Source organism: Orcinus orca, chromosome 2 (assembly GCF_937001465.1).
Source record: "Orcinus orca chromosome 2, mOrcOrc1.1, whole genome shotgun sequence".
Classification (NCBI taxonomy): domain Eukaryota; kingdom Metazoa; phylum Chordata; class Mammalia; order Artiodactyla; family Delphinidae; genus Orcinus; species Orcinus orca.
Window position 1 is genome coordinate 201,122,716 of NC_064560.1, and position 25,468 is coordinate 201,148,183.

Below are 25,468 nucleotides of genomic sequence, written 5' to 3' on the forward strand. Positions count from 1 at the left end.
ATCACCAACACAGGGGACACAGGGCTACTGAGAGCCCCAGTCACGGAGGGGACCCCTCACTGGCCCCAGAAGCAGGGAGCACGTGCCTTGTGGGTTTGTCCACATCCTCTCCTGACGTGGCTGGCGCAGCCACCGCTCCTAAGGCCACAGCTCCATCCATTGCCCAGTACTCAGTGGGCCCTGAGCGCTTGACATGGCTGAGCCCGTCCCCAACCTCTCCTACCCCCAGAAGTGGCACTGCACGGCACCATCCTCCCTGCCCCCCACTCAGCCTGGGGCACTACCCAGGGCCTGGCCTAGCCCTCTGCCAGCCGCCAACCCCCAGTTGCCCCCTGCACAACCTGCAGACAAGGCTTCTGCCCCGGTGGAGCTGAGGGGCTTTCACGGAGACCGCACCCCCCCCCGCCCCCCAGCCCACCATGGTCACAGCTCGGAGTCGGTAGACACAGGCTAGAGCTACACCAGCCTTTATTAGGTTTGCGGAGCAGGTGTCCAGAACTGGGCTCGTCCAGACCGCCTGGAGCTTCACTGGGGACCCAGGCCAGGGGCCACATGGCTAAGGAACCACGAGATACCAAAGATGACGCCGAGGGTCTTGGGAACATCCGGGTCATCGGCGAAGGCCTGGGCGCCATCCAGGGGCAGGTGCACAACCTCAATGAGCTCGCCCTCCTCCGCCAGGCCCCCGCCTGGGCCACCCTGCTGGGCATCTGTCACCTCTGCGTAGAACATGGTCTGGCTGGAGCTGGTCAGTCCCACACCAGACCTACGGGTCGAGACAGCATCTGCTGAGGCATCCACACAGGCCCTGCTGGCCACCCCTGCCCCTTCCACAGCCCTCTCTTGTCCACTCCTTCCAGCCCCTGGTAGGCAGTGCTCCAGGATGCCCCCTGGCCCCCCAGATTCCCCCCTGTGGTGTACACACTCCATGTAATCTCCTCCCTTCAAGTGTGGGGGAAACCTAGGAACATGTTGGATGTGACCTCCCACCGTGATTAGGCTCCCATGTGATGAGGTTAGGTCAGGTGATGGAGGAGAAATTCTGCAGATGTCATTAAGGGCCCTCATCAGGTGACTTTAAGTTCATCAAAAAGGGAGGTGATCCTGGGTGGGCCTGACGTAGTCAGGCAAGCTCTTCATTGCCGGTTTTAGGGGTCAGAGGTGGAAAGAGTCAGAGAGACACCTGAAGACGAGGTAAGCCACCATGCTGTAAGAGGGCCACGTGCCAGGGCCTATGGGCTAGGAGCCGACCACGGGCCCCCGGCTGACAGCCAGCGGGAGACAGCGCCCTCAGTCACAGCCACGGGGAGCTGGGAAGACGAGCCTCAGCCCCAGATTAGACCTCGGCCTGGCCGACGCCTGACCGCAGCTTGGCGGTCAGGCTGCGAGGCCCTGAGCGGTGGGCCGAGTCCGCGGCAAGCCGACTGCCGACGCCCAGCAACCGCGAGGCTGTGAATGGGCGTCGCTGGAAGCCGCTGAGTCTGGCGGCTGGTCCTGCGCACCGACACTCTGCTCACGCTGGGCCTCAGCCAGGCCTCTCCCCACACAGCGGGCCCCGGGTTGCAGCCGGGGCTCGGGCCGGCGCAGCCTGGGTCTGCGAGCACTCCCATGTGGGCACCCGCAGGACGCCTGTTCTGGGCGGGGTGGGGCGCGGTCCCCAGGGCCAGGACCAGGGTTCACAGGCTGGAGAGGACTGTCAAGGAGTCCCCTCCCTCCCTAGGTGGTGGCCAGGAGGGGGCTTCTGGCCACCAGGAGGGGGACAGGCACCCAGGCAGAGGGCAGGGGCCCAGACCGGTGCTGGGGGAGGTAACGAGTGGGCAGCCATGGTGACAGCTGGCCATGAGGACGGGGTGACAGACAGGAGGGGAGGGCTGAGCGTGGTCTGCTGGGGGAGAGGGGAGGCAGAGGGTGTCTGGGGAGACGTCCAGGGGATCAGGGAGACCCCAGGCCACCCCAGGAGGTTAGCTGAGGCCAGCCGGGGCCTGCAGGGTGGACGCGGCCCCGAGGTGCGCCCTGCACATGGGGCAGGGAGCAGAGCTGGAGGAGCTTCCCTCCCACTCCCCAAGCCCCCCACCCCCAGGCGGGGGCCCCACCCAGACTGACCTCACCCAGCTGCTTCCTCCACCCTCCCGCCCCTTATCTCCCTCGGACCCTTCCTGACAGCCCATTTCCGCCGGCAGCTACAGCCTGCGCCTTTGATGGAAGCAGCGGTCTGTGGGGTTTCCAGTCCCAGTTTCCGCCGGCGTGTGACGGACACCGGCGCCGAGAAGAATGTGCCCGGCCAGGCCGGGCACTGCCTCTCCCTGCTCACTCAAACACGTCCTCAGCTGGGGGATCTCAGACGAGCACTGGGTCTTGTCACCTGGGACAGGCAGATGAGTGGCCTGGCTCCCCCCCGGGGCCACGGAAGGAAGCCGTGGTCCCCACCCCAGGGGAGCACAAGTTCCTGCTCATGCAGCCCGCCGTCGGGCTCCCAGGGAGAGCTGCCCTGGCCTCCATGCCAGCCCCGTCCGGCCCTGCCTCCGCACAGCCAGCCACCCTCACCTCGAAAGTGCAGTCTGAGCAGGCCACTCGCTGTCCAGAGCCCTCCTCGGCACCCAGCACCCTCAGGATCAGGCCGTAGCCCAGAGGCCAGGGCCACTTGTCCCCTTGCCCCTGAGCCTTTGCCATGCAGCGCCTCTGCCAGGACTCCCCCCAGACTCACCCGCTCGGGGGACCCCAACCCTCCAAGGCACCTCCACCTGCCTTCCTCCTGGCCTGCCCGCTGGCTCACCCCCTACCCGAGGTCAGGCCCCTTGGATCCTCCCGACCCCCCGGACCGCCAGCCCAAAGGCTCAGAGACTACGTGGCCACTGGCCAGCCACACGGAGGATGCCCGCAGGTAACTGAGGCCCTCACACCAAGATGTCTGGCTCTTTGGTGTAGAAATCCCAGGCCTGAGTTCCCAGGCCGGGGGCGCCTGGACGAGGCCCTGGGTGTCGCCGAGGGGGCCCAGGCCCAACACTGAGCGGCCCCTTGCTGGGCCGAGGAGGGCGGCTCCGCCTCTGGGGAAGGCCGCCAGGGGCTCGGCATCGGGCGACACCGTGAGACTCTCCTGCTGCCCCCGGACTTCACCAAGGTCAGGGACCCACTGTGACATCCTCAGGCCAAGGCTGGGCTGCACCCCGACATCCTGTCCTGGGCCAGGGGGAATGAGGGGCGGGCTTTGGCGGGGGCGGGCCGCACTTCGCCCCCCAGCCCCGGCCCAGGACTTGGCCTTTCCCTCGCCCCTGAGCCGCTGTCAGAGCAGACCTGTGACTCACCCCCACCCCCAGCGCCCGGCGCTTAATCCCACAGGAAGTAGAGGCATCTGTCGGCAGCAGCTGCCACCCGGAGCAGAGCCGGGCGGCCCCGCCGCGGTGGAGGGCACGGGGCCAAGCAGGCTGCAGGACTAGCCCCGAGGGCCCCGGGTTCCAGCCCAGATCACGCCCTGAGGTGCGTTCCGTCCAACCTTCCCCAGTGTGGGAAGGTTGAAAAACAAGGAGCAATCGCCCTGCTTGCACACCCCTGGGAACTGGGTGCTCACTGCCTCCCAGGCAGCTCGTCCCATCCCCTGGGCTGCGCTGGCAACAGACGGCCCTTCCCCAGCCCCGCAGGCCCACGGGCCCAGCCCCACTCACTTGTACGTGGCAACCCGGCGCAGGCCGGAGGGGGCCAGGTGGTAGCCGCACTCCTCCCACGCTTCCTTGCAGGCTACCTCCTCCAGCGAGAACCCGGGCTGGTCCACGAGGCCGGCGCACAGCTCGTATGTCACCCCTGCCGAGCCAGGCAGTGCCGGCTGCAGCTCCCGGGGCCCGTCCTGGTCCGCGGCGGCCAGGGACCCCGGGAAGAGGCGCTCCACCTCGCCAGCGTACACAGCTGGTTGGGGGAAGGCAGACCGCAGTCACCGCCCTGTGGTGGCCAGCTCCACGTGACCCGCTCTGGCCAGACCCCCTTGCCGGGCCTCAGTTTCCTCTAGAGCCCTCTCCCCACGTCTGCACTCTGACCCTAGGACACCAGGGGCCTGAACGTGAGCCTGCAGGCCTCCCCTCCCCCCACACCCCACTTGGGCCGCCTCACCTGGCCTGAACTGCTTCACCAACACCAGGCTCCTTCGAGAAGAGTTGAACATGAGAATGGTCACACTGCAGGGGGAGGGACCCAGCTCAGCACAGAAGCAGCCCCCTCACCTCACCCCCCTGGGGGCCCAGCCCACCTCCTCTCCTCCACAACCCAGGAAGGTGGTGTCCCTTGCTCAGGTGGGCAGACTGAGGCCCAGGACGGGTCACAGCTTGCCAGGGTCACACAGTCAGGCTAGGACCCAGGCCTCCTGTATTCCAGCTGGCAGGACGGGGGCCGGGGGGTGGGAAGGACATGCTGGGCAGCTGGGCAGGCCGGGGGTGGCAGCAGCTGAGGACGGGTGACTGACGGGACACGCGGCCCCTGCTGGCCGGCTGCCGCCAGCCACACTCCTGAAGCCACGCTGCCATCCAGCCCCTGCTTCCGGCGCTCGGGGGCGAGGGCACCTGGGCAGCTTCTCTCGGGCCCAAGAGGTGGTCCAGGTGGCCTGAGCTGGGAGCCAGCTCGGGCTCCAGGCCTCGGGTGACCCCTCAGTGAGACGACAGGGAAAGTGGGGACTTCAGACACGCAGAGGCGGGTGGGGCTCTGTGCCCCTGGGCCCGGTGTCCCTGCAGACATCACCCTGGGGCTTCCCCGGCGGCCAGCCAGCCTGGGCCCTCACCTGTCATGGGTCTTCATGAAGTCCCACGACTTCTGGGTACCATTCTGCAAGAGGCAGGGCAGCGGTCAGGGAGGGCTGAAGGGCTGGCAGCGCGGGTGGAGGTGCTCCAGGGAGCGAGAAGGCCACACAGACCCACCGTACCCGGCCAGTCATGGCCCCGGGCCCCTCGGGAGCGACGAGCTGCAGCGGGTGGGGCAGGGCGTAGCCGCCAGGGTGGGCAGGGAAGTCCAGGACAGCCTGATGCTCTCAAGGGGTGAGGCGGAAAACCGGGCCAAAGGGTGGGAAGGCGTCCCAGGCACAGCATGAGCCAGCACCCAGCACAGGTGAGCACGAGAAGCTGCAGAGAGACGACGCTGCCACCAAGTGCGGGAAGGGCCACAGGGGTGTGGGGAGAGGCGGGCGTGACATGTCCTCACAGTCAGGGCGAGGGGCAGGAGGGGTCCCAAGCGGGTAGAGCAGAGATCAGGTTTTCGTTGCTGAAGCTCCCTTGGGCCACTGGACAAAGGGCGACAGGAGGGCAGGAGGGGCAGGCGGGCCTCCGGAGAGCGCAGCAGCCCCGGGAGCAGCTGGGGAAGGGTGTGCCCGCGCCGGGCAGAATCTCAGCCCGCAGGACGTGATGATTCAATGATGATGACTGGGCAGTGGATGACCCTCTCCCCGGCCCGGTTTCTGTCTCGGGCTGTCTGTCCTGTGTCCTGTGGTCCTGCTGTTCTGTCACTTCCTTCCACCCCCCTGCTCCCCGACCCTGGATGCCCCGTCCCAGCAGCTCCCAGGGCTCTGAGCAGCATTCAGTGAACAAAAGGCAGTGCGGGGGGCCAGGGCCTGGGCCAGCACCACCGGGGGCGGCCAGAACCCATGCTTACGGGGCTCCAGCCGGCAGGGGGCACGAGGGGCCAGAACCCTGCCAGCGGGACACCACTAGGTGAGGTAGGCTCCCGTCCTCCGGGCTGTTCCGCCTGGCCCTGACCCCTCCCCAAGGGGTCTCTGAGGATGGGGCTGGCCCTGGGGCCCTAGAGCCCAGCCCTGTGGACACCCACCACCGGCTTGCTCAGCCACTGGGTCAGCCCTGCGCCCTGGCGAGCTGCTGGCCCCACACTTGAGGCCCCGTCCGAGCCATGAAACACACATGGATCTGAGCACCAGAGACACCGAAAGGGCAACCGGGGCTGCAAAAGAGGAAGGACACTAAGGAACAGCCTGTGTGAGGACTTCCTGGAGGAGGTGACACTGCACCAGGCCCCACAGAAAAGAAAGGGCATTCATTCCCAGCAGTGGGCCCTGACAGGCAGAGGCCCTCATGCTGGTCTGAGGGGAGCTGGGGACATTGGTCTGAGCCGGGCCTGAAGGCGGAGGTGCTCTGGACGGGCAGGAGCCCCGGTTTCCAAGCAGGAGGGAGAGCCGATGGCCTGCCCTGTGCAGGTCGGGCTGCCCGGGAGGCCGTTGTGAGACGCTACCCCCAAGAGGCAAGCCTGGGCCTGCCTGCAATCTGGCCACCCCAGGGCCAGCCACCCCCCAGGACGAGCTCTGGGGAAGGCCTGCCCCCCAGTCTGCCACGTGCCAGCTGTGCCCCTGCCTCCCTCAGGGTGAGTGTCATCTCGTGCTGGTTTCAGGTACCCTCTTGGATCAAGATCAAAACATCTGTCAGACCCTCAGGTCCAGCCAGGGTGCAGGGGAAAGTCCAGAGGGGCCCTCTGAGGCCCAGCCAGCCCCTCCCAGAGGGTCAGGACCCAGGCCTGGCTCATCTTCCAGGGCCCTGGGAGGGAGGTACAGGACTGGAGTTTAAACACAGCCCCTCCCCCTCAGAGTCACGCGGGTGCCCTGCCTCTGGCTGGTCTGTCTGTCCATCCACCAGGTCTCCCCTGGCCATGGGTGGCTACTGACCAAAGGCTGCAGATGCCCCGCAGTGACGTTCGCCACCCAGCCCAGTGTCCCATGGCCCCTGGGAAACACCACCCCGGCCCCCAGCCTGTGTCCATCGCAGCCTACCGCCCGCATGGGCTCAGCTTTGGTTACCAGCACCCATCCACACTCCACAGGAAGTGGGGGAGGGTGCCACAGCCATAGGCCACAGCGGTTACATGCCTGGATCACCCTGTGCCCACCTGCTGGCCCCAGAGCCCCAGCCCCTGGAGGCTGTGCAGCCACAATTAGGCATCCCTGCCCCAGGCCAACACCAGGGAAAGGCCAGCAACCTCCGTGTCCCTGCACTCTGCCCTCAACCAACCCTGGCTTCTGCCCCAGCCGGTGCTGCCAACTTGGGTCCATCCTGGGGATAGGAATTCCCTGTCCCCTAGAGCCAACGGGACAGCAGCGACAAGGGAGAGGCGACACTGGAGTGCAGCCTCTGTCAGGCTGGGCGGCAAGAGGGCTTCACAGGTTAGTGAGAGTAATGGGCCTGGGGAGGAGGGGGGGGGGTCACAGGATGCTGCAGGCCAGGGACAGCCCGGCAGAGGGGCACCAAAGACCTGCACCACCTGTCCTAACTGAGGGGGCAGGGAGGGGCTGCACCAGACTCGGAGGAGTGCAGTCCTCACCTGGATGGCGTGGAGGAACTCGGTGGAGCGGCAAGCAAAAGGTGGGGGCCCGAACTGGACAAACAAGTGTTTCCTGTGAGCCTACTACTTGCACAGCGCCACGGGAGGCGGTGTGGTCCTGCACTCCCTTCCCGGGCCGGCAGGAGGAGGTGACGCCCCGGCAGGCAGCCCACCTGGAGAGGCTCCCCAGGGCTCACCAGCTCCATCGCCGGCCTCCTCTGCCCAGAACGGAGACCACCACCAGGAAGCTTTCCCTGATCCCCGGGGCGCGCAACATGTCCCACCGCAAAAAAGGGCCGGGGCCCAGCAAAGCCTCCTTGGAGGAATGAGTGGTCCCCCGAGGTGTCCCTGCCCAGAGCCGGACGCTCAACGGCTCTGCGAACGCGGACTCACGGGCAGAGCGCTCGGCGAGGAGGCGGGGTCCGCGGGGCGGGGTCACGAGGCCATGGGCGGGGCCATGGGCGCGTGGGCGGGGTCCGGGGCCGGCGTCAGGCCGCGGAAGGCGGGGAAGACGCGGAAGGCGGGCTCACCTGGCGGTAGTGCAGCGTGAGCGGCAGCAGGTAGGGCGAGGCTGCGCAGCGGCCCACGGCCGCCCCCTCGATGCGCTCCATGGCGGCGCGCGGGGTAGCGCGGGCCCGGGGCGGACGCGGGCAGGGTCCGCTCAGGACTCGAGCGGGCGGGCGTGTGACCGGGCTCTGGGCATGCCCGGTGCGCGCGGGGCGGGGCGGCGCGGCGCGGGGCGGTGCCGAGCAGGGAGGGCGGGCCCAGCGCGCAGGTGGCACCTGCCCCGGTCCCCGTGCACGTGGGGGGCTCGTGACCGCAGGGCACTCCCGGAGTCGCGCAGGGTGTGAGCAGGGAGGGGGGCTCGCCAGGTGGGCCCCGCAACAGGGAGGGGGTCAGCCGAGCGTGCGGCGGGGCGGGGCGGGCGCAACTGGAGGGGACGGGCTGAGAGGTGACCGCCGGTGCTGGAGTCGGAGGGTGACTTAGGCGTCCTGGTTGGGGGGAGGGAGACGCAGCGCAGCTCTGGGGGAAGGGGGGATGAGCCGAGCGGACGCCTCCCCCACTGGGGCTGACCATACCCGGAGACTGGGTCGTCCGGGGCTGGGGCGGGCCTCCAGGGAAGGAGCGACTAGGCCCTGAAGAGAGAAGCTGGCGGTCCCAGCTGCCTCGCCGCCGAGCCCCGGGAGGAGGAAGGCAGAGGTGGATTCGGGGCTGCGCACGGGGTCCTGCGTGCGCCGTGGTGGGGAGAGAGTGTCTACACCTCTAGGGGCCCCTGGGTGGAGGGAGAGAAGGCTCTCAGAGAGGGCAAGGTGAGAGGAGCCTGAGTGGGGAAGGGAGAGGGACCAGGGTCTAGGCAGAGCCAGGCCCTCCCCGCGGGGCTCCGGCGGGCTGGCGGGGAGCTGGCCTGGGCCAGACTGTCCCCCCACCCCACCTGCCCCACTGGGAGGAGCTGCCACTCGCTGTCTGTGGGGCTGCCCCTCTTCCACCTCAGCAGGAACTAAGTGCTCTTCCCTCCCCCAAGAAGCCCCTCCCTGCTGAGGAAGGGCCCCCTCCTTGCTTGGATGTGGATCCCAAGGACCTGCTTCAAATGCGGCCACTGCCTCCCCAGGGACAGGCACAAATGGTGGGGTGGGGCAGCTGAGCCCTGACCTGCACCTGCTCTCTGAACTATGGCCCCAGGGGGGACAGCCCAGGTGGGCTTGAAATGGACTCCCATGTCCCCGTTATCCATTGCTGTGTAACAAAGCACCCCCAAAGTTTGTGGCTTAAAGCCCCCCTTTGTTCCTCTCTGTCTTGGTCTGTGGATGGCCCTGTCTCAGCTGAGCGGCTCCCCCTGGGGGCTTCTCTGCAGTGTGGTCAGGTAGCATCTGGGGTGGGATCTTCTGAGGGATGCATGTCCAGGATGTCTGCTGCCCTAGTTGGGTGGCTGGCTGGCCCTCTCCCCGAGCGTGGCCTCTCCGTGTGGCCGGCTGGGGCTTCCTGGGAGCATGGCGGTCTCAGGGTAGTGGGATTATTCCATGGCAGCTGCCCAGCCCACGGTCACGGGGCCAAGCTTCTCACGACCCATCCCGGGACGTCTGACAGCACTGCGTCCTATGGGCCAGAAAGTAAGTCCTGGCCACCCCAGATTCCGGTGGGGGGGGTACTTCCCAAGGGTAGGAGACCTGGGACACATGGTTTATAAGGGCCATCGTAAGAGACTAGCCATCACCCCCGTAACTCTGTAGGGCAGTGCACTTCCCAGGCTTGGCCTGGCCACATAGTGTCCTGGAGGCCAGAGTGAGCACCCACCAGAGAGCCCATCCTGGAAGCTGGCCCCATCCTGCCCAACAGCCAGGCGGGCCTCTTCCTCCACACGCGGGACCCAGGGTGTGCTCCCTCCCTCAAGCACAGGCCATTTCCTCCTGTGTTTGTGTGAAAATGGGAACCAGCCACAGAGCCTGCACAGCAGCGACCCAGACCAAGGAGGAGCCTTGCTCCCAGCGCCTCCGCCCACTGGCTGGGCTGGCCCCGGGAAGCTGCGGCTCAGATACAGGGAAGAACCAGCAGCTCCACAGAGCCTCGTTTTGCCCACATTTGGGGGGCAGTAGCATTTGACTTGATGCAGGCTCAGACAGCTGGCAGCGTAGACTGCAGAACGTGTGTGCCTTCAGAATGTCAGCAAGGTGCCACCCCTGCAGGAAGCAGCCTGGCAGTTCCTCAGGCAGTTAAACATAGAGTTACTGGGTGACCCAGCAATTCTGCTCCCGGGTGTCTATCCAAGGCTTCGAAACGGACTCAAACAGATACTGGCAGTATTCACAATAGCAAAAGGTCAGAGCAAGCCGTGTCCATCAACTGATGACCAGATAAACAGTGTGGTCTAGCCACACAGGAGGATGTGACTCAGCCATAAAGAGGAGTGAAGGTTTTCGTTGCAGCACTATTTAAAATAGCCAAGACATGGAAGCACCTCAGTGTCCATCGACAGAAGAGTGGGTAAAGAAGGTTGGTACCTATATACGGTGCAACATTACTCAGCCATAAAAAAGAAGGAAATAATGCCGTTTGCAGCAACATGAATAGACCTAGAGATTACCATACTGAGTGAAGTAAGCCAGAAAGAGAAAGACAAATACCATATGATATCACTTATGTGTGGAATCTGAAAAATGGTACAGGGACTTCCCTCGTGGCTCAGTGGTTGGGAATCTGCCTGCCAATGCAGGGGACATGGGTTCGAGCCCTGGTCCGGGAAGATCCCACATGCCACGGAGCAACTAAGCCCGTGCGCCACAACTACTGAGCCTGCGCTTGAGAGCCCACGAGCCACAACTCCTGAGCCCACGAGCCACAACTCCTGAAGCCCACATGCCTAGAGCCCGTGCTCCACAACAAGAGAAGCCACTGCAATGAGAAGCCCACGCACCGCAACGAAGAGCAGCCCCCGCTCACCGCAACTAGAGAAAAGCCCACGCGCGCGCGCGCGCAGCAATGAGAACCCAACGCAGGCAAAAAAGCCCACAGAGTTACAAATGAACTTATTTACAAAACAAATAGAATCGCAGATGTAGAAAACAAACTTATGGTTACCAGGGGGATGGGGCGGAGGGATAAATTGGGAGATTGGGATGGACATATACACACTACTATTTATGAAATAGATAACTAATAAGGACCTCCTGTAGAGCACAGGGAACTCCACTCAGTGCTCTGTGGTGGCCTATGCGGGAAGGAATCTAACAGAGTGGCCATACGTGTGTGTAACTGAATCACTTTGCTGTGCGCCTGAAAGTAACAGCACTGTAAATCGAGTATGCTTCAATAAAAATTGTTTTAAAAAAGGAATGAAATTCTGACACGTGCTGCCACACTGAGGAGCCTTGAAGACGCCACGCTGAGTGAAAGAAGGCAGACGAAAGGCCCCACGTTCCACGATCCGTTTATATGAAACGTCCAGAGTAGGTGAATCCACAGGGACAGAAAGATTGGGGGCTGCCAGGAGCCGGGGGAGGGGAGAACAGGGAGTGAGGGACTTAACGGGGCAGAGTTTCCTTTCCGGTGATGAGAATGTTCTGGAACTAGGGAGACTGGTGGTTACACACACTGTGAGTGTGCTAAGTGCTACCGAAGTGTCCACGGTAAGACGGTTAAGGTGACGTGAATTTCAGTTCACTTTTTTTAAAGAAGGAAAAGTACATCAGTGAGACTGTTCCGGAGCATTCCACGCTGGCCGTGGACACCAGCCCCGTCAGCTGCAGTCCCGGGGCCCTTTGTGGTAGGTCGGGACCAGGCCCCTGCAGCCTAGCCATGGGCCTGGGGACAGGGCGCACGGTGGGGGTCTGGAGTGAGGCCTGGCGGGGCGTTCCTCAGAGGCACAGGGAGTTCAGCCGTGTGTCTGGAGGGCTCGCTGGGGGCAGGCAGCGTGGAACTGGGGCTCGGAGGGCGTTAGGACAAGCACACGGCACGGTCGAGGGGCCGGGCTGCGGGGCGGCCCGCTGACGAGGCGCTGTTTGCAGAGACCCGAGGATCCAGGAGGACGAGAAGGACAGGATGGAAGAGGGTGCCACAGCCCACGGGGCAGCCAGCGGGCTGTGCTGGGCCCCTCGGAGGGCACTGGGAGCCGTGGAAGGCCCCAGACAGGGGCGCAGTGGTTGGGCTCTGCCTCTGGAAGGGCGCTGTGGCCGCCCGGCCGGGGGAGCATGAGGCCAGTGGAGGGACTTGGGCCGTCGTCCAGAGCGGGGCGTGCAGGTGGCTGGCCTTGGGCCCCGTGGGGGCAGGTGCGGGCGGAGGTGGCTGGCTGGGGGACAGCTCGGGGGGGCGGGGCCCGAGCCACGAGGAGCCTCTGAAAACCCGCCTCTGGGTTTGGGAACGAGGGGGCTTTGGAGACCCCGCCGAGCCGCATTCAGAGGTGAGCGCGGGCTGGAGACCCTCACCCTGAGCGTCAGGGCCCCAGGGCTGCCGGGACAGGCCGCCGCGAGCCTGGCGGCGTCAGACGGCACAGACCGGCTGTCCTACAGCCGCGAAGGTGGGAGCCGAAGCGGCCTCCCTGGGCTGGAGCCGAGGCACGGGCAGGGCTGCCTCCCGGGGGCTCCGGGGAGAACCCCTTCCTGGCCTCTAACAGCTGGAAGCGGCCGCACGCCTCGGCTCCGGGCCCCTCCTCCACCTTCCCGGCCAGCGGCCAGCAGTCCTGTTCTCTCTAGGGCTCTGCCTCCCGCTGTCACATCTCTACTCTGACCCCCCTGCCGTCCCACACAAGGACCCCGTGACGACACCGGCCTCCCCTATGACCCTGGATCCCCCTACCTCAGGGTCCTTCACTTAACTGCGTCTTTGCCGTGTAAGGTTCCCCATTCGAGGGTTCTGGGAGTACGGTGTGGACGCGAGAGCCAGGGCGGGGTCCCGGGTGGGATTCAGTCTGCTGGGCCCTGGCAGGACGGGGGGAAACTCCTGCTGGCCGCCGCCTCCCCTTCCTCTGTAGGAGGCAGGGACGAGGTCATCTACCAAGAGTGGGGCGGGTGGAGAGGGTGGCTGCATGTGGACCCCATGGGGTCGGGGGCCTGGAGTCCCGGTCGCCTGGTGAGTGGGGCTTCCTACTGGCACAAGGCTGGAGGAGGCCCTCGGACGGCGCCAGCAGCCTGGGCAAGTGGACAGGTGGACATCGGCTTCCTCCAGGGCTCAGCCTTTGCCCAGAGGGGGTGACGGGGAGCCCGTGGGTCCAGAGAGGTGAGGATACTGGTCAGGGAGTTCCTGATGTGACAGACCCCAGGGATGGAGGGTGGTGAGGACCGGAGGGGCTGGCGGGCAGCGGGAAGCGGGGGAGTCGGGCTGGGCGTCCAAAACAGGCACAGAACGCAAGCCTGGACGCAGGCTGAGCCACGGGGCAGTCGGGGAGGGTCAAGGTCAGGGGCGTGGGCGTGGGAGCCTGCTGGCTGGTGGCAGAAGTGGGTGCAGAGGAAGCCTGAGGATGGGGCCCGAGTGAGGGGTTGGGCGGGGCTCCAGCGGTGACACTGGTGAGCTACAGGGGTGTAGCAGACACCAGGTCCAGAGGAATAGTGATGCCCCAAAAGCAGGGAGTAGGCAGAGGAGGAGAGGGCCTGGGGCAGCTGGCAGGGGGCTGGATTCACGCCACCTGGTTACTGATGACGAGCTGCCCCCAAGTGTTGTGTTTGCAGGGGCGGCACCCTACCCTCTGCATCTCTGCAGCCAGGAGCAAAGGGCATCCAGGCTGGGCACCAGTGGGTCTGGCATGCTAAGCAAAGGGCTGAGGGCCCAGGCGCAGTAAGGCTACCTTCTGGGGCTAGAGGTCTCACCTTTTGAGGTCCTCAGGGGGGTGCCAGGGGCAGCAACAGAAAGCAGGGGCCATGCAACCCCCGATCTTTCTGGGCACCTGGGGCAGCCTTTTCTTGTTTCTTTATGGCCGCGCCACACCGCTCGCAGCATTTAGTTCCCCGACCAGGGACTGAAGCCGGGCCACGGCGGTGAGAGCACCGAGTCCTAAGCGCTGGGCCACCAGGGAAGTCCCAAGAAGGCTTTTCCTTTCACCTGAGTTAGGGAGCTTTAGTGGTGGTTAAGTGTTTCTTGTTTATGCTGGAGTTTTAGTTTCATTTGGTTTGAGTGTTTTGCTCTTTTTCAAAGTGATGCACGTACACAGCAAAAGGAAAAAGAGGAACGTTCAATGTTAGTGCAAGACTCACACACAAAACCCCCAGCCCCCAGCCCAGCCCTCTCCACAGTCCGACCCCCCCAGAGGCGGCCACTGTCAAGCCTTCAGGCTGATCCTTTTGATGTTTCTCCTCCAAGCGTCTCTGCTCACGCGGCCATTTCTTGATTTATTGGTTGTGGGCATTTTTCTCTGACTGCGTTGGTCAGGCCAGCTCAGCCACAGGCAGCCAGGAGAGCCACCAGAATAGCTCCAACAGCGTGGGGTCGGCAGTCTCCCACGAGAAGTCTGGAAGGAGGAGGCCCCAAAGCCTTCCATAGAGCACGTCCCCCTGGCACAGCAGGTCAGCCCCTACTCAACCTCATGATCTCAACATGGCTGCTGTGGCCCAGGCATCACCTACAGACGCAGTGGCATCAGTAAAGGGGAGGAGAGTCTCTTTGCAAATTAGGAGGAAACGCTTGCCCAGAAGCCCCCATTGTGAGGACCAGTGACCTTTCACCTCTAAGATCTGGGCCAGGTTGTGGGGGGCACAGTGCCTTCCCTGAGCACACGCCAGGGAGGGTGAATGCCCCCAACCCCAGGCTAGGACTGTGAAGAGGAGGTGAGGAGGGAGGGAGTGGACATGGGAGAGGTGGCCACTGCCTCAGGCTCGCGGCCCTGGAGGGCTCCACACCCGCACGTCCCCTTCCTTCTCTCCCAGTGCGTCCCCCTCAGGACCGCCAGCTGAGTCAGTGCCGGGTGTCACTGTCCCTGATGAGAGGGTGGACCCCGTAGCACCTGAAGTGCATTCTGGTTACCCTTCCTGCCACAGGTAATTCTGATTTCCTGATCTAACCCCTGCCTTCTCCTCCTTTCCTTCTGTGATGTTTAATTTTATGTATGGACTTGGCTGGGCCACGGGTGCCCAGGTACTTGGTGAGACTTTCTTCTGGGCGTCTCCGGTTGAGAGTAACATCTGAACGGGTGGTCTGACGCAAGCAGGTGCCCTCCCCTCGCGGGTGGGCCTCGTCCAGTCCCGGAGGCCTCAACAGAGCAGAAGCGAGTGATGCAGAATCGGCTCTCCTGGCCCGACGGACTCCAGCGCGGACAGCGGCCTCCTGCCTTTGGACACAGACTCAGGCAGGACCTCGCACGTCCGGCTCCCCCGGGTCTCCAGCTGGCCCGCTGCCGACCTGGGGACTTGTCAGCTTCCGTGACAGTGCGTGAGCCAACTCCTCACAATCAATGGGTGCATATATCCGGCCTGCTTTACACTTCTACACGTAACACACATCACATGTGCGTTCTGTTTCTCTGGAGAACCTGTCGCCCCCGCCAAGGTCAACGCCCCGCTTGTCCTGCAGCTGGTCTGTAACACATATCACATGTGCGTTCTGTCTCTCTGGAGAACCTGTCGCCCCCGCCAAGGTCAACGCCCCGCTTGTCCTGCAGCTGGTCTGTCTTGGTGGCAGCTCCCCGGGGCCCTCCTCCCTTCGCCCTGGGCTGGCGCTTCCTCCTCCAGGACCCAGGGGTCTCCTATCTCCCAGGTGAGTTCCAGCCCCAGGCCGCTGGCCCCATGCCTCCCCGTCCCTGGTTCCCTTCCTCATTTCGCTGGTGCATGTCCTTCTTGTCCTCGAAATGCCTCGTGAAAGCTGATTAGGGAGGATGTTCACGTGCGTGGAAATGTCACCAGCCCCTCACCCTGATGGATGCCTGACCAGATGGGTAATTCTGGTAGGAGTGTCATTTTCCCACGACGAAGCTTCCAGCACCAGGCTGACCGCTGAGCCGCCGTGCCTTTCTAGTCCCTGACCATTTGTGGGGAACTCCTTTCCCTCTGCAGCCATTTGGGTCCCCAGCTTCCGTAATACCCTGGGTTTCTCAATCCCTGGCCAAGTAGGCAGTGACCGTTTCAGTCTGGAAACAGGTGCCCTTCCGTTTGGGAAATCTTCGTATTGTTTCTTTGATCGTTTTTTTCCTTCCATTTTCTCTCTTCTGACTGGAACTCCGGTTAGTTGGATGTTCGATTACGGGAACGATCCCAATTTTCTTAACTTTCCTCTTTATTTATGTCTCTTTGTCTTTACAGGAGAGTTTCTCAGTTTTATCTTTCAGTCCATCTGTCGTTTCCATATTTCTCCCGTTGTATTTTTTTTTTTTTTTTTTTTGCGGTACGCGGGCCTCTCACTGTTGTGGCCTCTCCCGTGGCGGAGCATAGGCTCCGGACGTGCAGGCTCAGCGGCCGTGGCTCACGGGCCCAGCCGCTCCGCAGCATGTGGGATCCTTCCGGACCGGGGCACGAACCCGTGTCCCCTGCATCGGCAGGCGGACTCTCAACCACTGCGCCACCAGGGACGCCCTCTCCCGTTGTATTTTTAACCTGATGGGAGCTGTTCTCTCTCCCCCTTCCGTGTCTTCTACCCGACTGCGGGTACAGTTGGGTTTTTCTGGCCCACGCTCACTCTCTCTGTTTCCTTTAATTCGGGAGCTGGGGGCACCCCGTCTGTGTCTGGGTGGGTGTGTTGTCAACTGGGGGGGCCGTGCTGCAAACTGTTGAACCAGCTCCCCGGTGGGGCCCCCAGGTTTCAGTGCTGGGGGGTCCTTTCTGTGGGCCTCTTGGTGTCTCTCGCCAAAGGGGAGCCCTGGGCCCCCGGCCTGGGCACAGAGCAGAGTGACCTGTGGACGCCCGGGGGGGTGTGTCTTCAAGCTTCCTTCTCTACCCCGCCACCCTCCATAGACGGCTGCACCAGCATCAGCCTGTCTCATCGCTCTGGTTTGGCTTTTTTTTTTTTTCCAGCCTCACTGTGTGGCATGTGGGATCTTGGTTCCCCGACCAGGGATCGGACCCAGGCCCCCTGCATTGGAAGTGCAGAGTCTTAACCACTGGACCGCCAGGGAAGCCCACCAGTGCTGTGGTTTTGATGCCTGGTTCTACAGGCATTTTTTCAGAATTAACTTACTTATCATTGACTTTTTTCCTTACAAATGTTAGAACAAGTGTGACAAAACCAATGGCAGGAAGGTGAGTTGGGGTGGCATCGGGTCTGCAGTCACCTGGGAGAGACTCGGGGTCTGCGCGGCTCCCCGTGTGCCCAGACGGAGCAGCTCTCCTCGCTTCTCCAGATCGCCTACGTCCAGACTTCCTCTCTGCCGGCTGACCCACTCCTGCGTGGTTTCCCTCCTGCTGGGAACACTGCCCTGCTTTCTATCAGGATCCTGCTGGCTTACTGCCATGGGAAGGAGCGCCACTGATGCACAAACACTGAAACGTGAAATGTGTACATGCAAAAGAGAATGAAAAATGTCCTTGTATAAAGTACAGTTTAAAGAATAAGAGCCAGGTCACGGAATATAGCACATTCCTGGTGGCCTGGAAGCTGCAGGGGGAGGACCCTACCCCCAGCAAAGTAACTTCCTCCAGACGAGGTAGACTGTCCACTGCCTCTTCTGAACCTGTCAGCATTCGGTGTGTGTCCCCCGAGCTATAGTCTCTTCTGTTTTGACCAAGCTCACCTGGAGGCACCAGGAGAAGAGAAGCCGAGCAGAGCCATGGGGTCCAGGTCTGGCCTCAGCCTCCCTGAGGGTTTTTAGGAACTGTTCTGGGGCCATCAGTGGGCAGGGACACTGATGACCTAGGGATATCCAGGCCCCCCACAGGCGGGGCATCTGGCTGGGGCTTGGGCTGTCCTGTATTTCTGCTTCTGAACCCACCAGGGCCATCTCCCAGTCCTCTGGCACAGGTCAGATGGGCCAAAGGAGACACTCCTGGGGAAGCCCCATCCTCAGATAACCCCGCCGTGCCATCTCTTGCATCACACTGTCTGACCTGGGTGGCTGGCGGTCCCAGGGGCACGGCTGTCCTACAGACATCTCCCTTCAGAACCCCCTGTGCACTCACCCCCCCGCCCCTGAGGTATATGCTGGAGGTCCGTTCGCCTGGTCTGGTCCTTGGTTTGCTCTCGCTTTGATGGAGCACATCCCTCAGTAGCTGAGACACAGCGCATGCGTGGGAGATACATTTTAACACCTTGCATGTCTGAGAAGTTTTTACGAAACCCTCACAGTTGAATGGTAGCTCGGGCAGGTATAGAATTCTAGGTTGGAAATCACTTTCCTCCAGCACTTCATATGTACTGATTCCTTGTCCACTTACCTCCAGGGTGGCTGCTTTCACTTCTCAAGCCATTCTGAGGCCTCTTTGGGGACCTAATAATATATGTTAATTTGGAGAATGTCCCATTTGTACTAGAAAAGAGTGTGCCTCGGGCTTCCCTGGTGGCGCAGTGGTTGGGAGTCCGCCTGCCGATGCAGAGGACATGGGTTCGTGCCCCGGTCCGGGAAGATCCCACATGCCACAGGGCGGCTGGGCCCGTGAGCCATGGCCGCTGAGCCTGCGCGTCCGGAGCCTGTGCTCCGCAACGGGAGAGGCCACAGCAGTGAGAGGCCCGCTTATCGCAAAAAAAAAAAAAAAAAAAAAAGAGTGTGCCTCTTTTATTTCTTGTGTTATCCACACAGTCCACAACTTTGCTTGTGATGCTTGAGCTGTCAGTGTCTGAGAGGCGAGTTGGAGGGTTTCTATCTCCAACCACCGCTGTTGGGTCAGTTGTCACCTATTGTTTTCTGTCTTCTGAGGCTGTGGGTTTTTTTTGTTTTTTGAGTTTAAAAATATATTTATTTAATTTGTTTGGTTGCACCGGATCTTAGTTGTGGCAGGCGGGTTCCTTAGTTGCGACTCACTAGATCCTTACTTGCGGCAGATGGGCTCCTTAGTTGTGGCATGTGGGATCTAGTTCCCTGACCAGGGATCGAACCCGGGCCCCCTGCGTTGGGAGCACAGAATCTTAACCACTGCACCACCAGGGAAGTCTCTGAGGTTATGTTTTTAGTTGCATACATGTTGTATGTTTTTGATCTGCTGTTTATCTCACAAATATTGGATCCTGCTGTCTCCTAATTTAAAATGGTTAAAACGATCAATTTTATGTTAGGTATAATAACCACCACAAAAAAAAAAAGCACCACAAAACACAAGCAGAGAGCCTCGTTCCTCTTGACTGAAGAACCACTGATGAGCGACCACCTCCACAAGGACCACACTCCAGTCCTGGTCCACAGAAGATATATGGTCGGGGCAAACTCAAGACAGCCGGGAGGGAGAACCTGAGGATGAAGAGGCTCAAGACGCGTGCCAGCGGTCGCAACGCATGGGCCTTGTGTGCATCTCCATCAGGCCAACTGTACAAACGCCGTTCCTAGCAGCGTCCAGGAGCCTGGAACCTGAGAGGTTCTCTGTGCTGACGGCATTATAGCTACATTGTGGGAATACAGCTGAAGTGTGAAGTGACGCCTGGGATCTACTCAGAACAGCCAGGTTGGAGGAGGCGTGAGAGGGACGGGGGTGGGGGGGCCTAGGTGACCCGGGGACGTGCAGGATGGGCGGGAGGGGGCAGTGTGGAAACACATCACAGGACCTCCCCACCGAGTCCTCAGCTTTTTTTTTTTTCCGCCACCCCGCACGGCATGCGGGATCTAGTTCCCTGACCAGGGATTGAACCCTCGCCCCCTGCAGTGGACGCGCGGAGGCTTAACCACTGGAGCCCTGAGTCCTCATCTTCAATGAAGGCAAATCCTCAGACTCTGTGTCTCAGAAGAGTCCCCGCCTCTTTTCTCCTTCTGGGAATCGCGAACCTGCTGCTGTTTCCCCATCCTTCTCCATCCTCCGCTGTGTCGTCAGGGTGGCCCTTCATCCCTCCCGAGTCCGTGCCTCTTCTCGGTTCTCTCTGAGCCCTGGCTCCTGCCTCCGGCTTCCTGAGCCCCTGCCCTTTGGGCTTCTCTGTGAAGCCCCGTCCGGTCAGTCGTTCCGCCCAGAACAGCCAGACCCGTGGCTTCTTTGTCCACCTCGGCCTGGACGCCCGGGCTCCACCACAGAGCTTGCGGAGCTGGGAGAGGTGCTCAGGACCAAGGGGTGGGGCCCTCTCCCTACCCTGCCCGCAGGGCCCACCAGGGCCTCGACCAGCAGCCCAGCCCCTCCTGCTTGCCTCCACCCATCCTAAGCCCCCAAAGCCCCCGCGCCCTCCGGCCTCAGCCCCTGCCCATCCCCCCACCTGTGCCGGCGCTAATCTGGGGCTCAGTGCTGGGGGCAGCCCTACACCTGCACCCCAGGTGCCCAGACTCCTCACTGGGGTCCCCCAGGATGCGGGGAGGGGGTGCCTGCTGTCCACGACCCTTACTGACGCCGCCCAGGGTGCCCGTGGCGGCCCCTCGGTCACCGGCCATTCCCCGCGTACAGCTGAGCCGACATGCAGGCGACACCACTGCTCCTTCACTACACCGTGGCCCACGCACCCAGGTGGGACTCGATGTGGCCCCGGGGCGATGGTGTGGTCATGTGAGGGCTGCCTGCCCCGCCCGCCCCCCGCTTCCCCCTGGGGCACGGCATAGTCTGGACTCTCAGACCCCCAGCCGTGGCAAGGTCTCCCCGGGACAGAGTGGCCCGTGCAGGCCAGAGACGAGCTGAGCTGGGGCCGTGGGACAGCACGGGCCCACTGGCCAGAGTCCCCTGGCCGGTCTCAGAGGTTGCCGGTGGTGCAGGGCGCGGCTGGGGGGCCCTTCTGGGGAGGCAGGGGGAGTTGGGGCAGGGCCTGGGCCGGACCCCGAGGCCAACAGGCAGGTGGAGAGCGCAGCGGCGGCGTGCGGGACCCCAGCTCTGACCTCGCTCTGGCCCCGCACAGGGCCTGCTCCTGGACGTGCACCGTCCTGTGGACGTGCCGGCGTCGCCCTGCACCGGTGGCTGGACCGAGGCCCCACATTCCCAACCTCTAGGCGCCCCGGGGTCTCGAAGGGAAACAGCTCCGCCAGGAGACCCGGGAACGCGCAAGCCCCACTGCAGCTGAGCCCGCCCGGAAAGCACGAGCCCGGGAACAATGCCCTTCGTGTGACAGACTTTCCCCTCTGTGGGAGAAAATAGAGTTTAACAGAATGGCGACTTCCTGCATTTGTGCCTTCGCCTGAGGGGTGATTCACACAAGACCTCCCACAAAGAGGAGCTTCTAGCCAAGTCAGCCAGGGCTAGGTGCCCCAAGGGCCCTGCACCCCTTGGGGCCCCGGGGCCAGGTGAGGGGTCCACCCGCCGTCCTCCAAGCCCCTGCCTTCCCGAGCTTCAGCTCCAGCCCCAGCAGCTTGGATATGTTCAGAGGCCCCGGAGCTGTTCAGGCGGCAGCAGGGCTGGGAGAGGGCGTGGGGGGCTTCCTGGAGGAGGGGACCTCAGACAGAGTGCTAACAGCTAAGCAGGAGCCAGTCAGGAGGGCCATGAAGAGAGCTGCTCAGGGGAAGAGGGTCCAGGGGCAGAGCAGACGGGGTGCCACGGTGAGGGCAGGCCATGGTACTGGGTGGAGGGGAGCGGGTTCCAGGGAGGGGTAGCGGCAGCAGTGCCTGGGCTCCTTCCATATTCTGGGTGAAGAGGGTGGGGTGGCCTGGGGGGCATTCCTGGATATGAGGAAGCTCAGTGGTTAGCCCTGGGTGGCCCGGGTGGTCAGACCCAGAGCTCAGGGAATGTCTGGCCTGCTTGGAGGGTGGGGACAGGATCCTGAGGGCACCCCTGGGGTCTTTCCCTTCTCGAGAAGAGGTTTGCGGGCAGGACCTCGGTGGAGGGGGTTTGACCCCGGCACCCCACTGTGGGGCACGGGGGAGGCGCAGAGCAGGGCACCGGCACCTGGGACAGAGCATTGGGCCCAGGCTCACACTGAGGAGTCCTCTGGGCCGGGTGATGAGGACGCTGTCCCCACCCACCTCTACACTTGAGGACAGGGCTGCCTGTTGGTCCCCCCTTCCCCTTGCTTCCCAGCTCTGATGCGTCCTCCAGGGCACTCAGCCTGTCGGGCCCTCCCCTGACCTCCATGTTTCAACCTTTCTCTGTCCCCAGGGCACAAGGACTCATGTGACCCGCGAGCAGCCCGGCCCACGGCCCCGCCCTGTGGCCACTTGCCTCTTGGTCTCTCCTGGGGGAGGCCCTGGCCGACCACCCTCCTGCCTTCGCCTGAGGTTCCTGCCACTCCCACACCCAAACCCCACCACGGCCAGACCCCCTCCCTGGAGCTCTGGGGCCGCTCCGGTTCATACTTTCCTCCCCTTCAGGGCCCAAAACACAGAGATGGTGGGACCAACCGCCCTGCTTTGGGGACACACGGCCCTCCTATGCAGGCATCGATGACACCACTGCGGCTGGGACGGTGTGGCTGAGCTGAGGCCTCACTAGGACATCCCGCTGTGAGGCTGGTGGACGGTGGCCCGGCTGCTGCCCTCCAGATGCACGGGGCCTTGGCGCCAAGGCCTCGCTGCCCACGGCTGCCGCCTGCCCACGAGGGAGAGACGGAGCACGGCAGGGGTGCGGAGGCCCTTCCCTGCAGCCACACAGCAGCCTGAGGCCCCCCTGCCGGGCCCCCTGCGCCCCCTGCTCCCGGGGGGCGGGCCCCCTGCCTGGGGTCTGGCCCCCCACTTGACTCTTCACAGGTGTCCCCCCAGGCTCTCGGCCACATCAGCTCCCCACCTGGCCTCTCACATGGGATCGAGTTCCAGCCGCCGCCGCCTCTCCTGGACCTTGTGACCTCCAGCCAAGGAGCCTCCAGGGCGGCACAGCTCCCCGCTTTCCCTGGTGGGTGCTCAGGCCCTTTGTGAACGCTCGCTGCCCTTTGCACAGCACCTACGATGTCCTGGCACTGCGCTGGGTGTTCTCCACCTGACACCTCAAGTCTCTGCGCAAACTCCGGTGTTACAGCTGAGCTCAGAGGGGTTGAGGCTTGCCCGAGGCTGCAGAGGGGCTCGGCCAGCAGCCCAGCACCGCGGGGACACAGCCATGGTGGGCTTTGGGTGACAACTGTACCCTGGGCTCCTCTGACCTCAGGCAACCAAGACCTCTGGGACCAACTCCTCATGTTAAATCCCGCCATTTGAAATACCCGCAGTGATTTTTTTCTGGTTGGGTTGGATTGAGTCCGGGAGGGTTTTGCAGGATGGGCCACAGTGGGGTTCAGAGGAAGGAACCGCAGCAGGTTCCAGGGCGCTGGGGAGAGGGGCGGGCTTGGGGGCTGGCCCAGAGAGCTCCGCGCTGTGTGGTGGGAGAGCGGGCAGCAGTTGGGCCGCGTGCGCCTTGGCTGGCATGGTGAGGACGGGACGCCGTGCCTCTGGGGCCAGCTCCGTCTCCCATCCCCTCCCAGACCCCGCTCTCAGCTGTGGGTGAGCATGTGACTGAGGCCCAGCCAGAGAGCTGCGCTGGGCTGACTGACGGGGCCTGGTGAACGGGCAACCTTGGGGCAGAGGGCACGACGGAAGTGGAGGCCTGGTGTGGCCCCAAGTGGACGGCCTGTCCACGATGGGCAGGACTGCATGGCAGAGCCCAGGTGAAGGAGGGAGGGGCGGCGTGGCCCAGGTGGGGAGCGCGGGGGCCCTGCTTCCCTCACTCCCCCGCCGGGCCACAGTCCTGCTTCCCGGCTGGAGTCCCAGTGGGCTCCTCCTCTCGTTCTATAGGGGAGCAGTGGGAGCTGGGTTTCCACCCTCCGGAGCTTGAGTCCCGCCTGGTGCTGTGCTTAACCTCTTCAGGCCTGCAACCCCTGCCAGGTATCAGAGGAAGAGCCCAGACCTGGGAGGAGCACCCCTCTGCCAGAGGGTCTCTCTCCTCCTTCCCATGCCCCTCCCCCAGCTCTACAGGATCTGATCTCACGAGCCCAGCCCCCACCAAGTCTTCCCCAGGAGGGGACATTCTGGCTCATCCACCCACCCTGCAGACAGGCAGACTGAGACCCAGAGGAAAGGGCTGAGCTGAGCCCAGCTTCGTCCCCTGGTCCGGCTCGGAGGCCCCGACAGCGAGCCTAGGGTGGCTCCGGGCAGGTGGCCGTCCCCTCTGACCCCGGGCTCGGACGGCCTCTGTGTCTGGGCCTCAGCTCAGAGCGTTTCCTGCCCGCCTGCCCCAGCCCAGCCCCTCAGGAAGTGGCCGCCTCCTGAACAAAGAGGCCGGCGGACAATGGCCATTGAATTGGGCCGGGGCGCTCGCGCACGGACAGGCCACCAGCTGCCCGCGCTGATAAGACGGCTCCGCAAGCTTGACCGGCTCCGGGATCCGCGGCAGGAGCTCAGGGCTGGCGCGGCCCCGCCCCGCGGACTGGGGGCCAATGGGGAGACGGCGCGCCCCGCCGGCCGCTCGGGGACCAATCCGGGAACTCACCGGGGAGCGTCCCCGCCCCTCCAAGCGGCTCTGGCCCCGCCCCCGGCCCGGCCCGGCGCGCCCGCCCGGCTGGGCCCTGGGCGGGCCAACGAAACCAAGCTCTGGAAAGCGTTTTCCCCTCTAAAAGCGTCGGAAGTCGGCGCCTCGCTGCGCTTCCTTCGCCTACTTTGGGTGGAACAGTCCGGGAGGGCGGCCCGGCCGGCTTTCCCCGCACTCCCTGGCTCTCTGCGAGGGTCGCGGGCGGCTCGCTGTGCTCCGGGGGCAGCCTGGTCCGCACGCCTGCCTGAGGCACCCCTCCTCCGGAGGCACCAGGACACATGGTGCACATGGTGCAGCTCCGTGTGCGGAGGCCCGGCGCTGACAGCCAGCGCCAAGAGACGAGCGGGGGCCCCTGCCCAGGCCCGAGCCGTGGAGCTGAGGTCAGGAGTCAGTCCCGCGCTGGCTCTGGAGGGCCCAGGTGCACCAGGTCATCCCCCCCAGTCTGGGAGGCTCTGTGAAGAGGCAGGCACAGAACTGTAGTCAGGGAATGTGGCAGGGTGTGTGTACGTCTGGGAAGGGGGTCACAGCATCTTCCAGAAGAAGCCTGGCCACCTGCAGGGGAGGAGCGGGGCTGAGAGGGGCAAGGCCTAGAGGTTTGGGAGAACTGAGATAGGCTCTTTCCTCCCGGCAGGATGAGGCGGCCCACTTCTGAGCCTGGCAGGCCCCAGGCAGAGCAGGGATCTGGGGAGCTCGGGCCCACAGCAGCCTCCTGTTGTGTGTGTCCAGCCCGCAGCTCTGCCATTACTTCCTGGCATCACCAGCCTGCAAGCCCCGCCTTCAGCAAGCCCCTGCCCCGGTGGGAGCCTTCCCCAGGATAGGGGTGATACAGGGTGGGCAAAGCCAAGGCAGAGGGACACTCGCAGGCTGCAGGGCCCAGGAGCGGGCCCTGACCCAGCCATCGGAAGCCTTCTTGGGGGAGGTGACACTTGTGTTGCATTTGCCAGGACAGGACGGGATAGACCCACCAGGAGAGGGAGTGGCCCAGACACAGGCTGGAGACAAGGAGGAGCCAGGTGTTTGGAGAAGGGCAAGGGGTCCAGGAGCGCAGGTGGAACAGCCAGGGGGCCGGGGGGTGTGGCCAGGCCCCAGGCATCACCCTGACACAGCTGCCCCTTGGGCCTGTGGAGAAGGTGGCCATTGGGAGGAGAGTGCTTGCATGGTGTCTCTGTCAGCGTCCCAGAGGCTGGGCTGGGCCGGGAGTGATGGTGACGGTGGTGCTGCGTAGAGGGTGCAGGCTGCGGCCCTGGAGATGCAGGTCCAGGCTGGTGGCGGTGGTGGTGGGCACCATCTGGCTG

At 63.7% G+C, this 25,468-nt stretch overlaps 1 protein-coding gene and 1 long non-coding RNA gene across 6 annotated transcripts; one reads left to right on the forward strand and one right to left on the reverse strand.

The window, feature by feature from the left end:
* Positions 1-451: 451 nt before the first annotated feature.
* On the reverse strand, positions 452-8,009 carry NUDT14 (nudix hydrolase 14). 2 transcript variants are annotated; one of them, XM_049706752.1, is made up of 6 exons: positions 7,824-7,959; positions 4,901-5,096; positions 4,760-4,803; positions 4,099-4,163; positions 3,660-3,897; positions 452-766 (listed from the first exon to the last, which is right to left on the reverse strand). In XM_049706752.1, the coding sequence occupies exons 2-6, from the start codon at positions 4,910-4,912 to the stop codon at positions 526-528; spliced, it is 600 nt and encodes a 199-aa protein (XP_049562709.1). In that variant the 5' UTR covers positions 4,913-5,096; positions 7,824-7,959; the 3' UTR covers positions 452-525. The 2 variants fall into 2 exon arrangements, with proteins under 2 accessions (XP_049562709.1, XP_004262504.1); XM_004262456.4 differs by lacking the exon at positions 4,901-5,096 and having other exon boundaries at positions 7,824-8,009.
* Positions 8,010-8,011: 2 nt separating this feature from the next.
* On the forward strand, positions 8,012-22,952 carry LOC117200091 (uncharacterized). Of its 4 annotated transcripts, none has more exons than XR_007475928.1 (4): positions 8,012-19,289; positions 19,452-21,031; positions 21,840-21,958; positions 22,052-22,952. It is a non-coding gene; the product is annotated as an uncharacterized LOC117200091 (long non-coding RNA). The 4 variants fall into 4 exon arrangements; XR_007475926.1 differs by having other exon boundaries at positions 19,452-20,267; positions 20,650-21,031; positions 21,840-22,952; XR_007475925.1 differs by having other exon boundaries at positions 21,840-22,952.
* The last annotated feature ends 2,516 nt before the right edge of the window (positions 22,953-25,468 follow it).

Coding starts and splice junctions, on each gene's coding strand:
- NUDT14 (XM_004262456.4), bottom strand. CDS start 7,904: ATGGAGCGCATCGAGGGGGCGGCCGTGGGCCGCTGCGCAGCCTCGCCC. Junction 3,898..4,098: donor GGTGAAGCAGTTCAGGCCAG/GTGAGGCGGCCC, acceptor TCCCCCAACCAG/CTGTGTACGCTGGCGAGGTG. Junction 767..3,659: donor CGCCGGGTTGCCACGTACAA/GTGAGTGGGGCT, acceptor CTCGACCCGTAG/GTCTGGTGTGGGACTGACCA.